The sequence below is a fragment of the Mugil cephalus genome, chromosome 1 (genome assembly GCF_022458985.1).
Source record: "Mugil cephalus isolate CIBA_MC_2020 chromosome 1, CIBA_Mcephalus_1.1, whole genome shotgun sequence".
In the NCBI taxonomy this organism is placed as follows: domain Eukaryota; kingdom Metazoa; phylum Chordata; class Actinopteri; order Mugiliformes; family Mugilidae; genus Mugil; species Mugil cephalus.
The window spans coordinates 39,736,441-39,752,789 of record NC_061770.1 but is presented as its reverse complement, the minus strand read 5'-3'; the positions used below and the strand labels follow the sequence as shown (position 1 = coordinate 39,752,789).

The window sequence follows — 16,349 nt, the reverse complement described above, 5'->3', positions numbered from 1 at the left end:
TGTTTTGGACTAAAACCTTAGTCACACATGTAATTCCTGAAACACGTACACAGGGGACGCTGCGACAAAAACCGCACATGAGGCCACACCTCATGATCATCACTAACCAATCAGCAAACTCCGACCGCTCCAACAACCAATCCGCGCTCCACTTCCTGTAAACGGGGCGGGGCTATCAACACAGCTACTTCCTGCTTCATCGCAACGTTGTTCATTGAAGCTGAATACTCTCAACACAAACATCTAAAAGTATAAGGTACATATATAAAAAAAAAAAAAAAACAGCACTTTAGCGGACCAGTGCCGCCATGGGTTTGCTGACAATTTTGAAGAAGATGAAGCAGAAGGAGCGCGAGATGAGACTGCTAATGTTGTATCCTCTGTGTAACAGTTTGTTAGCTTAGCTTGAAACAGATTAGCATTGATGCGCTGACATTATTATAACTCAAAACTGCGTCAGTAAGATCGACTCGTGATGTTTACTTAATAATGATAAAAAATAACCGCCCTCCGCTTGTGACAGTCTTTTTCGTGGTGAATTGTGTCGTTAGCTACCTATAAATTGAGTTTCATATTTAAATATAGACACATGGTTGAGCTCACGTTAATTGTCCATGCTAGAGTCAGGTGTGTGTGTGTTTTTCTTTGACCTGTCGAGTGCAGAGGTCTGGACAACGCGGGGAAGACGACCATCCTGAAGAAGTTCAACGGAGAGGACATCACCACCATCTCTCCCACTCTGGGCTTCAACATCAAAACATTAGAGCACCGAGGGTAACCTTCTGACACACGAAGAAGAACTTCTTCTTCTTCTACACGATCATTAAGAAGAACTTCTTCTTCTACACGATAAATAAGAAGAACGTCTTCTTCTTCTTCTACACGATAAATAAGAAGAACTTCTTCTTCTTCTTCTTCTACACGATCAATAAGAAGAACTTATTCTTCGTCTACACGATAAATAAGAAGAACTTTTTCTTCTTCTTCTACACGATAAATAATGTTTCCCACAAGACCTTTCTCCAGAGTGGGAAGGACACGTACATCTGCACATTTTACCATCATTGATGTCCGACTTTGATTTAGCGTTCTTCAGTTTTTATCATTGTCTCACGCTGTCTCACTGTCACAACTTATTGGCACATTGAGAGACTGGAGCAGAGCCCCGCTTTAATGTGCTTTTGCAGACACTGCATGTCAAAGTGTCTGGAAAGGTCCTTTGGTTTCAAGATTCAAAGAGTTTATTGTCACGTGCACGGTGTTGAAACAGGTTTCCCACGGTCAGTGAAGTTCTTCTTTTTGCTGTCCACCCAAAATATCTAAGTAGAATATAAGAATGTACATATAGTACTAAAATACAAAACGCCCAATGCAAAAATGAACTGAAATATAATCAGAAACTGAAAAGGTGAACAGTGCATTCTATGACATGAAGCAGGCCTTGATTATAGACTGTTTTCGTGGGTGGGGTCCTTGGTGATGGAGGCATCTTTCCTGTGAACTCCACCAGTGTGGTGTGATGTTCAGTGTACATTATATTCTATTATATATTTCTTGCAGTTAATCTTTTGGCAGGTTTCAGTTGTTCCCGTGCTTGTGCACGAGGACCCACTGAAGCGAGCGCCATGCAACATGCAAAACTACAACTCTGCAGCCGCTTTTCTGAACGTGCACATCCACAACTTAAAGATTACAGGAAGTCATTCATGGATGTCATGTGGTCTAACTAACCAGGTTTTTATTAGTTCACACGTTCCCACGATTACTTAACACTCTTCGTGTTCCCTCTGCGGCTTCCTAGGTTTAAACTGAATATTTGGGACGTTGGCGGTCAGAAGTCACTGCGGTCCTACTGGAGGAACTACTTTGAGAGCACGGACGGGCTGGTGTGGGTGGTGGACAGCGCAGACAGGCTCCGACTGGAGGACTGCAGGCAGGAGCTCAGCGCACTGCTGCTGGAGGAGGTATAGAAACGATCACACACAAGTGATGAAGCACATGTAGTTTTGAGGATACTTTGGGGTTGCAGTGCTAATAGTTCTGTACCTAATGCAAGTTCACTTGTATTTGAGTATTTAAATTTTAGTTTTTTGTGCGTCTGAATTCATACTTATGTAGTATAGATGGACAAGTAGGATGAGAGATGTAATAATTCTCTTTTTTTAGTTGTTTAAAGGTGACAATATATAGCGAGTATAAACAAGCTTAAAAAGCTAATTGGACTTGTTATAGGAACATGATGATTCTGGAGGACTTAGCTTTCAGATCATAAACTCTGTGCTACATTAAATATTAATCAATCTGCCCCTGCCACACATCTGATTCGTACATAACAGACTGTATTTGTCCATTCTGCAGCGGTTAGCTGGTGCCACACTGCTGGTTTTTGCAAACAAACAGGACTTACCTGGATCCCTGTCAAAAGAAGCCATACGTGAGGTGAGCTCTGCTCTGGCATTAAGAGACGTAGAGTACAGCTTTAACAGATATCTGCAGTTCTTTGTGTTACTGTAACTAACCTGGTGTTTCTCCTGCAGGCGATGGGGCTGGATGAGATCAAAAGTCATCACTGGTGTATTATTGGTTGCAGTGCAGTAACGGGAGAGAATTTATTAACTGGAGTAGACTGGTTACTGGATGATATCGCTGCAAGGATCTTCACCGCTGACTGAACGTAGGGAAACATTTGAGCCCTGACTGGACTGTGGACTCAATAAAACCAAGCTCAACCGTTGTATTCTTATGACTGATGCGTCAATACATGTCTCCTTTATTTGCACAAATTAAAATGCATTTTTTTTTTATGACTGTGTGTCAAGAATAGAACAATGATTTGAGGAAATGTGACTTTCACTTCTGATAAACTTGACCACAAAACCATTTGTGAGTGCTTTGGCTTGCACAACATATGCAACTACACTCACTCCAGGATTTAAATGCAAGTGGAGCTTTAGCTCTCATACAAAATGTGGCAAAAACAGGTGGGATATTTTCAGATGCCAGCTTCTAGTTTAGCCCACGAGCATTAAAATATTCTAACCTTAATCAGCACAGAAGTCAGTTTGACTTAATATTCATACGGCCACAGATTGAAGACACTTGTACACAGGAGTATGATTCAGTTCAGTTTTATTCATACACTGAAAAAGCATACAAACAGGAACTGGTGTAATTTTCATTAATTTTTTAACACAACATGGAGCAGGACGTTGATCAGGATCCTACACTTGAATTACAGCTCATCATGGCACCAGATTATGTCGAGTCTGAAAGAGGAAAAAAAAAAAATGCTTAGAGATTGGACACTTTACCTTCTTTATAAAAAAAAAAAAAAAAAAAAACACACACACACACACACTATTAATCTAGTTCTGATCAGAGAATACCAATCAGTCATGAATCTTCAGACTGGGGCGGTAACTGGAACTCATCACTTCAAATTAAGTTTAAAAAAAAAAAAACCAAAAAAAACAAATCTTACCGCGTATAGAGCAAGAAGTCCAACGCAGCCAGCTGCTTTTGAGGAACCTGAAACATGAGTACGCACTTTAATTTTCATAGTTGCTTCTGTCACATCTTCAACATGAAGTTTTTTGTTTGATCAGCATAAACCAATCAGTCATGAATTCTCAGACTGGGGCGGTAATAGAAAGTCATCACGTCAGCGTAAAACGTTTATAGTTGGAGCAGTGACTCGACACTTACCTCAACTCTGGGTCAACTCTGAGGGGCAGTGTGTACTTGACAGGTTGTGCCAACACCAAACAGACCTTAAAAAAGATAGAATACAGGTGAACACACTGTAAACCCGTCTAACTTCATAAAAGTTTTGTAGAGTTTGTCATACACATGTCTGAGAAATGCAAAAAGGCCCATTTTTTTTTTTTAGATTTGTCACCCCCCATGTTAGTCCGTTTCCATTCAGACTGTTGGTAACCCCAACGGGTCATCCCCTTGTTGCCATGGCAACGCCAGTGGGTTCACCTTTTCAGGTTCTGGCATTGACGCAAGGCGTAAGACATGTGCGGGTGTCATCACGAAGGAAACTGGGCGTGACACGTTTAACAATAACGATTTACGTATGAAGCGTCGCTGCACTTCTCCAGCCTCAGACTCTAAATGATTCTCACCTGCACAGATGTGTTCAAGTCCCATCTGGGGGCGGCAGCAGCAGCGTTTTGGGTGTCCACAATCATGTACCTGCAATAGAGGACACAGTCAGGTCCACACACTAGATAGAAGTTTACACTAATAACTGTTTGACCACCACCGATGTCAGATATTCCATTTCTCAACAGGAGTTCAGACGAACGAGATTCCAAATGTATCTCATCATTATCAGCAGATCTGGGAAATAAAGACACAACCTTAGGGTTTCTACTCATCTCACCTCAAACTGGAGCACCCACATCACGTCGCTGGCACAGTCGGCGAATCATCTACCAAGACAAAGTAAATTTACGTTACTCAAAGATGCCGTTTACGGTTCATGACATTTAATCTCAAACCGATCTAAAAAGACTAAGTCTTAAACTAATGCAGTTCCTCAGTTGTTCGTGTCGTTTCACATCGGTTCAAAGTGAGCTAAGTATCATCATCATTGAAACTGCATTTAAACGTCGGACGTTCTTCACAAGGACGAGAAATGAACCTCACCATGAGACTTCCAGCATCGGCGACGTCCTCCTCAAGCGACGGCAGAGGCTGTAGAAAGAAACAACACTTTAGTAGGAATCAAAAACCACTGCAAGTGTCATTTATGTGCGTTCATGTTTGATCAGGGCTTTGGTGACAAATTGCCATGTGACATTAGTCGTCCAGGTTTTTAAATGGGTGCTAACCCATATCATCCTTTCAAACCATTAGAAACAACTTGGTTTTAGCTGTACAGTCAAGGCATTTTTGACTATTACTACAACTACAAAACAAAAAGACTTACAGGATGATGCAGCTTTGCACATCAGAGGCTTGAAGTTGAACTTCCATCTAGAGAGAAATATAAAATTAATCACATGACCAAAATAAGGAAAAAGGGAACGTTTCCCTATTTGAGCAAAGGGTAATCAGATCAAAGGTTAGCATCACTATATTCAGGCATATGCTTGTCTTTAATTGTAATCATCATGTTTATACCCAACAACTGAACATACTCTTAGAATAAACCATGTTCAACTCACCTCTGTGAAGTTTAAAGTTGCTCTGACGAGCAGCGAGTCAAACAGTGACCATCAACCTACAAGAAAAAACATAATTTAGCCACATGTATAAAAGCGAAGCAGGGCTTTCATGTTGTTTAAGGGCCGATCAGATTTATAAACCGTCATCACAGGATTCAGGCATATGCTTGTCTTTTTATTAACTCATCAGTTGAAGCCTCAGAGGAGTTTCTACTATAGATTTAATGTTGCTCACCTGCACAAGAGTCCGTCTCATTTCTCATCTTTGAGGATCTGTTGAGCAAATATAAGAGTGGATTAAATTAGAGAGGCGCCACATTTCACCGTGTTACGGGGGTTTATTGGTGCCCACATGCTACTCAGAATCTGGTAAAGAAGTTTCTTCAAAGGCTGATTCAGTAAGAGAGAGTTCAGAGATTCATCACTGCAGCACACAGCTCCGACAGAGGCAAATGAAAGCCAACATGACGCGGATGTTGCTGAGCCAATATACTGAAACCATGGTGAAAATGAAAAGTTGTAATGCTTGGTAATTACCTTATGGAAAGGGTGGGGGCTTGTGTTCCTCCCATCTGAAACCACAAGTAAAGCAAGATTTTAGTGAGTTTTAAGAACAGCTTTGAGGGGGAACACTCTTAATAGCTCCATGCTACTCAGAAAATTGAGAGATTGAAGTTTCCTCAAGAGATGTATTCAGTGAGAGAGTTCAAATGAGACATCACCGTAGCATGAAGCTACACTTTAACACTTTAAAGCTACTTTATTTAAAGTCAACACCCAGGAATCACAACAGAGCCAATATAACCAGGTGGTTCAAGACAATTACCTTTGCATAAAGTCGTTTCTGTGTCCACCTCCATCTGCAAAAACAGATAAAAAGGGAAAGTACCGAGTTAGCATGCTATAGCTATAGCTAGCAGGTGAACTACCCACGTGACTGCTCCACGCAACGTGCAAAGGGCGCAGAAAGGAGCAGGTAAAAAAAAAAAAATCATTATTATAATGTAATGAACAAGCGTCTCACGTCAGATTTAAAAAAGTGCAATCACAGTCATTCAGTACAGGTCTGTGAAAGTTATCATCATTGAGAGACACTGCGCCTGTCGAGCATCGGCCATTTTTTTTTTTTTTTTCCTGGTAAAATATCCTATTTAATCTGACATCTGTGTTGTAATACAACATGCAACCTTTAAGTATCATGCATCTGTTTAAGATACTACACTGCTTTAGATTAAATTGACAAATTTTAATGGTGGATGGTTGAGGATTGTGAGGTCTGGTTTCTGCTGCACCTAAAGAGGCGCACAGCTACAACAACACAACCCCGAGTATCAAACTAAATAACTAAATTAAGTATGTAACTCACACACATACGTTTCTACATTTCAGTAGCCTAGTATTATAAATAAATAGAGTCTTCAAATGAATGAAAGTTAAGGAGGAGCATGACAGAAAGTCTTACCTCGAGCAGAAGACAGAAGGAAGTGGACGAAGGAGCGGGTGCGTCTGGTTTTTATGTCCCGCGTGGAGGATGACTCCTCCCACCGGCAACACCCGGAAGTCTCCTCTTGGCTGAATTTAAATTATGAAAACTGACAAAAGGTGCAAAAAAAAAAAACATATATATTTATGTTAAACTAACTACATAGAAACGCTTTATGCTAAAACGTCAAAAGCTGAACGGAGTTTATTTAATTCTCGTTAGGACTGAAATGATTTTGAGCGACACGAGGTGGCAGCAAAGAGACTGAAACCAGCCACTGAGTCTGAGAGTTTGCGCCAACATGGAGCAGGACTAAAGATTTTTGAGATTGTGCATTTAAATCTACTAAAGTAAGGTACTAAGTGATTCCCAACCTGTTGTCCAAATAATTTCATTTGGTATTTGGGTTTTGTTTGAGTTCTGCGGCATTTTAGGTCAAACACCAACACCAACATTTTAATGTGATCCACTGCAGGTTTTATTTTAGTAAGAGAGCAATGTTTTACCTTTGTTTCTTTGATGTTATTGCTTTTGCTTAAATTGAAGTTTGATCTGGTTAGACTCGAGCAGAATTTACATCATCTTTATATCAGGTTTGTGTTTTTTTGTGTTTATTTTAATTTTATTATTAGTCTATCAGTATAATGGGCTTATTTAGATATTTGAATTTAGTTTGGATCTATATTGGATGTCAGATTTTTATATATGAGAATGCATTTCTCCATTACCAAAGGATACCGTCATTCATGATAAGATTTGTACAAAAGAATGAGATTTTTGGATTATTTCCCCACCATAAGTAACTATAGGTACTAAATAAAAACAGATAAAGAATAAAAGATAAATACACTGCAAAAAAAGCAGCGTAGCAGCATGAATCTGTGCAACTTCCGACATAACATTATGACCACTGGCAGGAAAAGTGAACGACACTGAGCATCTTGTGACAATTCAATCTGTTGGACGTTGCATTCATGTGGGTGTCACTTTTAGACATGTATCACCCTCCACCCCATAGCAATGACGCTACATCCCCACCAGGACGCAGCCTGACACAAAAGCAGTTTAAGAACAACTCAAAAAAAACATGAAGTACAGCTCAAGGTGTCGACCTGGCCTCCACGTTTACTGGATCTAGTATCTGTGGGATGATTTACAGAGGCCACAACTGTTTTGGAGGCACAAGGGAGACCTACACTATTAAAAAACTGAAAACGTGGCTTATCAACACCTATAGCTGCCAACACTAAAATATGTTGTGATGCTCTGATGTTTTGATGTTATGATAAAATGTTGTGTTGTATTTTGATTGTTTTTTTTTTGTTTGTTTTTTTTTTAATTATACAGTAAGTGTTGTTTATGTATCTGTATTATATTGTACATGTATTGTATGCTTATTGCCTTTTTTACATCAAGGCCAGGGGACTACAGATGAAAACTAGCCTTCTGGCTAATTCTGGCTTTTTTAACCATGGGTAATCATGTGTTCTATGAAATTGCACTGTCCCTTTCTTAAATAAACAGTAAAACCAACCGTGTGGTTTTAAGGTTGTGTGCCCTTTTTTTTCTGGATTACCTCAAGTAAATTTAAGTAAATTTAAGTTTGCCTGTGGAGTAGTTAGTTAGTTATTTCCTGGGAAACCTTTTAACAGCGCCGATGACTCACCCTGCACTCATGGGTGCACCCTGTGTGCGTAGTTTTATGGGGACTTTAAATCATTTTGATTCTGATCTCATTAAAGTGTCCACGGAGCAGAATCTTTTTTGGCACAGCTACCGTCGGTATCAAGGGTCGAAACTAATGCAACCTCTGCCACGTGTTACGGCAATATATTGTTTAGTGCACATATAAGATCATAGTTGGCACTTTGACAAACTTATCGCTGCGTTTATCCATGTGTCAGTGGAGCAGGTTAAATCTTCACCTACATCTGATGTGTCAGTGGGACCACCTACGAGTTACCATTCATTTCATACATGACTCATGTTACAGTGACACATATGTTTAGTCTGACGCCAGTAAAATACAATATTACTCTTTGTTTAACAAGAAAAGTGCATGTTTTTTATGGTTCATCACTAGAAAAAGGTTTAATTAAGATACAAAAGTATTTATTCTCTGGTTTATTCAGTCAACGGTTCAGCACACATGAGGTAATATTAAAAAAAAATTAAAAATTACAGCAGACTTGTTTCAAACATTTTATTTTAAACTTATCTTAAACTACAAAAATCAATAATTACTTATTATATTTATATTATATTTAGGATTTGGCACTATTCACATACAAAAACAACAACAAAAAAAAACATTACATTCATCTGCAATCGTACAATAAAAACTTTTTCTGTTTAAGTTCTCAAATAAACACCCGCGCACACACTCTTGTGTCCCGTCCCGTCAGGTTTAACAACCTTCACCAGGACGAACACGCACCTCTCATGAGGAAGACACTAACGAGCTGTCCCACAACTCAAAAGTTAAAGAAGTTCTGTGCACACGCAGTTTAGAAATGGTTAAAACGTCTCCTTAAATAGTATCATACAAAAAAAATGTGTCCCTGACCAGGCCCGGGCAGGACCGTGCGTGTCCTGCTCTCATTAACCCCCGACTGATTTACTGATTAGCTGCTCCGATGATCACGCAGAAACAGGAATGTCTCCGGAACAAAAGTCCACTCATCGGTCACCGTGACACACTGGAAGGTTTCTGCTCCTTTTCGGTCACACATCAACACGGTGGTTTCATAATGTGGAGCCAAAGGAAACAGTGGAACAGATGTAAGGAGCCGCTAAGTTCTTTCACCTCCGACTTAAAAAAACTGAAATTAGCGACGCAGAAGAAGCTGAACCGGGATGTTTCCATTCAAGCCTCAGAGACTTTCGGTGTCAAATCAACAGCTCGTGAAGGGAAAACACCTGCGTGAGCAAATTAATTAACGTGCACGGTGACGCGACGAGTCAGTAAACATTGCAATGAGTAATTAAGACTCTGTAACTTTCTCAGACCGGACACGTGGAAGCCCGGGCCTCGAGGCGGGATTATCGTCCATTTCTACGTAGAAAAGAGAAAAACACTGCGTAAACCTGATTTAGTCAAATTCGACATTGAACGGGGCTCTCGTCGTCGTCGCCCAGCTCTACTGAAACTCAGCCAGCACCGAGTTGTGCTTCCTCTTGGTGGAGGGCGAGGAGGACGGTGGCGAGGACGAGGCGTCGGGCGCGAGCGTGACGCTGTAGAGGTTGGTGATGAAGGCCTCCCAGCCGCGGCGAAAGGCTCGGTCCAGGGCCTGATGGGAAGAAGAGCAGAGTTAGCAATCAACACAAGACATTAAACACACACAGATCAGAGGAAAACTGTTTGTCATGTATGTTGAGTTGAGTTAAAGCAAAGTCCACAGCGGCGATCGATTGTCCAACAGTTGTTGCGTCGAGGTCGGCCGTGAACCACGCCACCCTGGAGGACTTTAGCGTCCGTGCTTTGCGTGATGTTATGTAACAACTGGCTAGAAGTTGGTGCGGCAATATACAACAGGCATAAAACAAATTTGCATGAACAGAACCGTAGCCAAGTCCTTTGTGTCTGGCTACATCTTCCCGGCTAATGTTTTATTACTTTATGGTTTCGTCTATTAAGTGTTAGTTGCCATTGTTGCACTAAACCTAAAAGTGCACATGTAAGAACTAATACTTGTGCTATTTGTTTTATAAGGAAATGGCTAAAAAAAACGCCTGCGCTAAAGTGAATCTCAGTCCATCCCTTAGGTGTTGAAATATTTCTGTTTTAATTTCAGCCATTTCCTCCACGGAGCGACCGTGTGTCGTTCCAGCTTAGGTATTTGTGTCGAGATGAGAAGCGCTTCCGTGTCAGGTCGACGTCAGAAAAAGCACCGGTTAAAAACATTTCAGAGGAAATTTGTTGCACATAATCCGTCATTGTATATGCGGGTTTGGTGTCGAGTTCGCTTGCAGGGAAATTCCCAGGAAATGACAGACTTGATAAATAAAATGCAAAAAAAGGACTTTAGGGCTCTTTGGTCGCATTTATTATCTGAATAATAATAATAATAATAATGATGATGATGAACCAGAAAGCTTGTTGCTATAGTAACAGGTGACTTTACGCCACATTTCTCGACTCTAGTGGGAATTTTATTTATTTTATTTTTTATATGCAACAGCATTTTGTTAATGGCACTAAAGTTCTTCAGCGTGTCCTTCGGTGAGTCCGTCCTCTAACCTCTCCAGAGGTCAGGCTCAGAGCTTATTAACAGCAGCACAGGAATGTGTTTTATGGTGTGGGTTTAGTGGGCGGGTCAGCGTCGCCTCACGTTGTTCCACTGATCAAAAGATGTGACATTAGAGGCACAGGAATGTCCCCCTGTCTCTCTCTCTCTGTGTCTGTGTGGAAACAGTAAATCCTGACAACATGTGAATCAGGTGAAGGAACAATCTGTCTGTTCGCTGCTAAAAGCCTGTGAGTGTTCCAGCCCGGTTATTCTCACATCATTAATTGTGACGTAAAGGAAAAAAAAAAAAAAAAAGAAAGAAAGAAAGAGGGGATTTAATGTGCCGGTGACATGCACCAGTGGCCGCTGTACTTTGACCCAGGGGGCAGGCTTTTATTAAGATGATATGATAGTCTCCATGGTGATTAATAACCCGGTGTGCATTATGTGGAGGATGTGGAGGGAGAACTTTACCCCTCTGTTCCAGGAGCTCTGAGCGCTCGGTTATGTAACCTTCAGGGGCTTAAAGTTTAACCAGTGTGGACCTGAGTGTGGAATTTATGTAAATGAGTGGAAAGGGAAGAAGAAGAAGAAGAAGAAGAAGAAGAAGAAGAAGAAGAAGAAGAAGAACTGTAATAGTAAAAAGACACTTCTTTTTTTTTCTTACCTTGCGATAAGTCTTCACCGTCTTCCTCTTCACCATCTTCATCCCCTGCTCTTGCTCCTTCTTCATCTTCCTCTCCTCCTCTCCTTCCTCCTCTCGTCCTCTCTTCTTGTCTCTGATCAGGACCTGGTCGTCCCCGTCCTCCCGGACCGGGAAGTGGACGAGCGCCGGCTCCTTCGCCGTGCCCGTCTTCTCACTTTCCTCCTCCTCCTCCTCCTCCTCCATCTTCACAAAGCCGTCCTCCGGGACGGGGTCCTCGACGGGACTCTCCGTGCCCAGACTCGGCCTCTCTTCCCTGGCCTGCTCCTCCTCGGCCCTCCCCTCCTTCTGCTTCCTCCTGGAGCTTCTCCTCCACCGGCTGCTGCGGCGGCTGGACTTCCTGTGCAGGAGAGTCTCGCCGTCGTCCTCCATCAGGCCCTCGTTGAAGTCAAACACCTCGACCTCTTCTCTCTCCTCAGCCCCAGAATTGCTGCTCAAAGACGGGCTGCTCGTGTCGCACATCCCGTTCTCCTCCACTTCCTGTGCCACCTCGGGCTCATCCAGGCGACCGTAGAAGCCGCTGGATTTGTCCAGAAACTTCGGGGCCCGGATGGAGCTTCGGACGGAGCTCTGCCTCTTGCCGATGGTCATCTTCTCGTCGCTGCCTTCGAACGTCTGGCGTCCTCTGTCGCGCTCTCGCTTCTTTTACTGTTGCCTTTTTTAAGAGAGGAGACGGGTTAGAGATTAACACCGTTACACTTCACAAGTAGGTGCAACAAAAAATTTTACGTGGGACAAGTCGCAGATGATAAAAAAATAAAAAATGCCACAGATGGAAGATAAATGTGAGATCAGCAACTTGGTTTTGTGTGAGTGTCTGCGGGTTTTATCAGCGTACATCTGCTGATGTGGGTGGTATGTGCTTTTAAAAGGCATCACAAGACGTTTACGCCACAGCAGCGCCACAGGAGACCATCCCCGCAAGAGCAAGTCCTCGCTCTGAGTCTGCATAACCCATATTTATACTGATATTGTGCAATAACTCATGTTCATTTTATTTTCATGTACTTGTACATTTTCCCTTTTATATTATTGGATTCTGGACTCACCATGTGCAATAGCTTCCAGCTGTGCAAAACCCCATATTCAATGATATTATAGACTCTGAGTTGTTGCTCTATAATATAGAGCAACAACTCAGAACACATATTTTTATATATATTTGTTATTTTTTTTGAATTGATGCGTGTATTCTCACAATAATTGCCTACTTACTCTGACTTATTCTTATTGCTTATTGCTGTAATGAAAAGTAATTTGATTCTGGTTTATAGCAAAACAAAAAATACGTCAGTGTTAAACCCCAGTAGTCTGACTTGTAGCTTGGCTAAGTGCCAGTGTGTGTAACCAAAGCTGGAGGTCAACGTTATCGGGGCTGCGATCACATCTGGATGTCCCAAACTAAAAGACACGACGTACTCAGAGTTAGACTTTGACTCTGATCTGACCCGCTGGATGCTGGAGGGGTGACCTCAGATTGAGTCACCGCCACTGTCTCCCTCAGCGGGCGACGGCACCCAATTCGCAAATTTTTATGAACCATTAAAAGATTTATAAATCGAATGCTGGGTGTGCACATCACGGGAGCCTTTCGAGGAAAAACACCTGACGCGACGTCACCGACTGGGTTTGTTGCCACAAGTGAAAGAAAATTCGGTTTCCGCCCGCGGCAGGAATGTCTTCCCTGTGTCAATAGTGATTAATTATTTGGAGCCTTTTCACTCTTCCAGCTTAAATTAGGTCAGCTGCATCTCTTCACAAAAGCCGCTCTGTTGGGAGTGCTGCTTTGCATTTGCTTGCCACGTCTGTATTTAGCCACAACAATTTGAATAAACCCACATACACGGCAGCAGCTTTCAATATTACATTTCCTCGTTTATTTTTAACAATTTACCCATTTTTGCAAACAAAAAATGGGTAAAAGTTTCTATTTTAAAGACAAGTTGCCGCTTCAGGCAAGTTAGACGCTAGCTAGAGGCTAATTAGCTTATCTTAGCGTAAATCTTGTTTATGTAAACTGTGAAAAAAGGTTTTAGGGGGATTATCATTTCTTGTTTTATTTCTTGGGTGGGAACAGCAACTTTCTTTAGTCTTATCAGAACTGGGCTAACTTTTATGACTCGTTTATAGTCTTTGCTAAGCTACGCTAACGGAGTTGTAGCTTCATATTTAGGATTTGGGTGGTCCCAGGTTTCTACATGTACATTTTTTAAAGATGTTGTGCCGTCTTTTTTTTTTAGCTTTCACAAATCTCTTAAAAAGAAGTTAGCATTCTTGCTAACAGCTAGCATGTAAACATACAACTGATTTAAATATATGTGTATTTGTAGAGTTTATTAGTTTTGAGTGACCAAGTATGTGAGTGGATGAAATCTAAATGGTGATGTAAACTATGTACTCGTTCCAAGTAACAAAAGAAATGACAGGAGTGAGATCAAGATACGTTATCTGTGTTATGTGGTGTGATAAGATAAGATAAAGCACAGACCAAGTTCAGATGGCAGGTGTAGGACACTTAATCTAATAGCGGCTCAGGTTACAAAGTAAAGATAGAAACATGTCGAAGAACAGAAGGAAGATTTTTAAAAAGAAAGGAAATACTTTAAATGACAAGAAAGTAAAAAAGCGAACCATAACAAATAAAGACACTGATTTTTAAAAAAAACAGCTTTAAACAGAACTAAAAAAAGAATGAAAATAAATGACTGAACATGACATTTACCTTCGATTACGACAAAAAGCAACATGTTTGAGTTTTAGATTTGCCAGAAAAGACTTACCTGGTGTCTTGCTGTAGTCTCTGCGTCTCTGTGTGTGTGTGTCTGTGTGTGTGTGTTTGCGTGTGCAGCGCTGAGCAACTCCTTCCTGTTGAATGACTGAGAGCTGAGTGAATGACTGAGAGCTGGGAGCTCGACTCACTCCCCGAACGCACGACGTCACACACCGAACCCTGCCCACACCTGCGCGTCCGTCCGTCGTCGCCGAGAGCAAACACGGACACACATGTGATAGAGTCGCACACACACACACACACACACACACACACACAATGCAGCAGGGCACTCTCGCTATCCAGGACTCTTTGTCCCCGTCTCTACTCAGAAAACACACACCTTCCCTTTACACCCTTAAACACACACTGGGCACTGTAACCTTAACTCACCGTGCGCATTCCTTTGCTCGTGTTCACTCGGGTAAACTCAACAAAAACCAAAAGAGCAAATGTACTAAACCAGCAGCAGCAGCAGACGTCCTACTCTGTCATCAGCCGCTGTCGATCATTAACTATGATCCTGCTCAGTTGTCACGTATAATCTAGTAGGATTCACAATGAGAGCTGGTGAATTATATTATTAACTCTTGGGAATAATGAAAAACTAACAAAAACAATGTTACTGTCACGTTTATTTGTCTCCGTACTTTCTCCACCTGTAACTCCACAAAGCTCACATCTACTACTTTTTTAGGATCAACATAAAGACACGGACCCTCTATATATGCTCAATATGTGGCGCCAGCATAGACAACATGTGCTGCAGGGGAAAAATTGACCAGGTGCAACCTGACGGATTCATTCATACACAAAGCACCAAGAGAAGCGTGGGCCATGTTTTTGCATGTATGACCTCAACAACTCTAATAGTCGCCGAGCACAATTTTCATGCGCTCACTAAACTGCGCGTTCGTGTAAATGCCCCTAATGTTCCCGGGAACTACGGTTTCGTATTATTATTCTGATGTCACATTAACAAGAGGCCATCTGAGCAGCACTTGAATGCACCACAAGGTTGAGGGCCCTATACCAGTGGAAAAAAAAGTTTAGTGTTTTAGTGTTTAGTTTAAATACTGGTCGACATGTAGACAGACTGTTTAGGAGTACGAGTGTTATCTTACTGCAGGTACAATTTCTTGTGACATCAAAGTTTTCTTTAATTATTCCCCTTCTATCATCTTTAGTCACAGATAAGTACCCAACATTCATTTATGTATCTAAATAATAAGAATAATCCTTTTTTAATTAATAAATGTGAGATAAATACATGATACGTTACATGATTTATAAACAGTGCATTAAAAAAAAAAAAGGTTATTAACAAGGTTATTTTTGGACTGTAAAATTAAAACTTTAAAATCAAACTGGAGGGAATCCAATAATAAATGTTTGTATTTTAAATCCGCGAGGCCCTTTTAACATAATGTTTTAAATCCCAAATAAAAGGAGGGGGAAAAAAAGGACCTTCAGCTGTGAAATCAATAACACACATTTTAATTATAAGCCGAAAACTCTTTCCTTGGAATTAAGTAAAACGCACGTCTCTTTCATGTCCGTTCATACCCACTAACGCGTGGAGGACGCTCTGAACTGTTAACCAGGTAAAGAGCTGAAGAAAGAATGCGTCTACAGAAATAAAGGATTAGCTCGGTCACTTAATGTTTGGAGGGTAAACACCACGTCTGGGTGGGTCAGGGAGTGGGAGCTGCTTACTACCTTGTGTGTGTGTGTAGGCGCTTTAGTCAGAACCTACTGCACTCACACGCCTCGTACATGTATGCACACGCACACTGTGCAACTGTGACGAAGCGAAACCACAGGAAAACAGACACATTAAAGTGTTACCCGTGACTGAAAGCACGACAGTGGAGCTAACGTTTGCTCAGACGATAATAAAAGCAGCTTCTAGAGCCACAAGAAGTCTGGTCCACTTTTTGTGGATGTGCTTGTGTGCGCATACTTGTACATGTGAATCACCGTGGAT

The 16,349-nt window shown here is 41.4% G+C and overlaps 2 protein-coding genes, 1 long non-coding RNA gene and 5 other non-coding genes across 8 annotated transcripts; 1 reads left to right on the top strand and 7 right to left on the bottom strand.

The window, feature by feature from the left end:
* Nucleotides 1–203: 203 nt before the first annotated feature.
* On the top strand, nt 204–2,972 carry arl2 (ADP-ribosylation factor-like 2). The gene is made up of 5 exons (XM_047609709.1): nt 204–373; nt 664–774; nt 1,802–1,964; nt 2,359–2,439; nt 2,538–2,972. The coding sequence occupies exons 1-5, from the start codon at nt 309–311 to the stop codon at nt 2,670–2,672; spliced, it is 555 nt and encodes a 184-aa protein (XP_047465665.1). The 5' UTR covers nt 204–308; the 3' UTR covers nt 2,673–2,972.
* Nucleotides 2,973–3,112: 140 nt separating this feature from the next.
* On the bottom strand, nt 3,113–6,693 carry LOC125022789. Its single transcript, XR_007114482.1, has 12 exons — nt 6,640–6,693; nt 6,004–6,037; nt 5,715–5,749; nt 5,413–5,450; nt 5,178–5,233; nt 4,940–4,986; nt 4,657–4,704; nt 4,391–4,439; nt 4,131–4,200; nt 3,706–3,770; nt 3,482–3,528; nt 3,113–3,266 (listed from the first exon to the last, which is right to left on the bottom strand). It is a non-coding gene; the product is annotated as an uncharacterized LOC125022789 (long non-coding RNA).
* On the bottom strand, nt 3,370–3,441 carry LOC124999075. Its single transcript, XR_007111137.1, has one exon. It is a non-coding gene; the product is annotated as a small nucleolar RNA SNORD31 (small nucleolar RNA).
* On the bottom strand, nt 3,598–3,665 carry LOC124999082. Its single transcript, XR_007111138.1, has one exon. It is a non-coding gene; the product is annotated as a small nucleolar RNA SNORD31 (small nucleolar RNA).
* On the bottom strand, nt 3,917–4,043 carry LOC124999089. Its single transcript, XR_007111140.1, has one exon. It is a non-coding gene; the product is annotated as a small nucleolar RNA SNORD22 (small nucleolar RNA).
* LOC124999068 lies at nt 4,271–4,340 on the bottom strand. The gene has a single exon (XR_007111135.1). It is a non-coding gene; the product is annotated as a small nucleolar RNA SNORD30 (small nucleolar RNA).
* LOC124999065 lies at nt 4,542–4,606 on the bottom strand. Its single transcript, XR_007111134.1, has one exon. It is a non-coding gene; the product is annotated as a small nucleolar RNA SNORD29 (small nucleolar RNA).
* Nucleotides 6,694–8,685: 1,992 nt separating the features above from the next.
* sb:cb1058 (uncharacterized protein LOC394209 homolog) lies at nt 8,686–14,525 on the bottom strand. Its single transcript, XM_047572237.1, has 3 exons — nt 14,373–14,525; nt 11,557–12,247; nt 8,686–9,950 (listed from the first exon to the last, which is right to left on the bottom strand). The coding sequence occupies exons 2-3, from the start codon at nt 12,181–12,183 to the stop codon at nt 9,801–9,803; spliced, it is 777 nt and encodes a 258-aa protein (XP_047428193.1). The 5' UTR covers nt 12,184–12,247; nt 14,373–14,525; the 3' UTR covers nt 8,686–9,800.
* Nucleotides 14,526–16,349: the final 1,824 nt, after the last annotated feature.

What these genes read in the sequence shown, in the direction of transcription:
- sb:cb1058 (XM_047572237.1), bottom strand. Translation starts at nt 12,183, where the DNA reads ATGACCATCGGCAAGAGGCAGAGCTCCGTCCGAAGCTCCATCCGGGCC. An exon ending in CGGTGAAGACTTATCGCAAG is followed by an intron (nt 9,951 to 11,556) that starts GTAAGAAAAAAA and finishes TCTTCCCATCAG; the next exon opens with GCCCTGGACCGAGCCTTTCG.
- arl2 (XM_047609709.1), top strand. Translation starts at nt 309, where the DNA reads ATGGGTTTGCTGACAATTTTGAAGAAGATGAAGCAGAAGGAGCGCGAG. An exon ending in AAAACATTAGAGCACCGAGG is followed by an intron (nt 775 to 1,801) that starts GTAACCTTCTGA and finishes GCGGCTTCCTAG; the next exon opens with GTTTAAACTGAATATTTGGG. An exon ending in GCGCACTGCTGCTGGAGGAG is followed by an intron (nt 1,965 to 2,358) that starts GTATAGAAACGA and finishes TCCATTCTGCAG; the next exon opens with CGGTTAGCTGGTGCCACACT.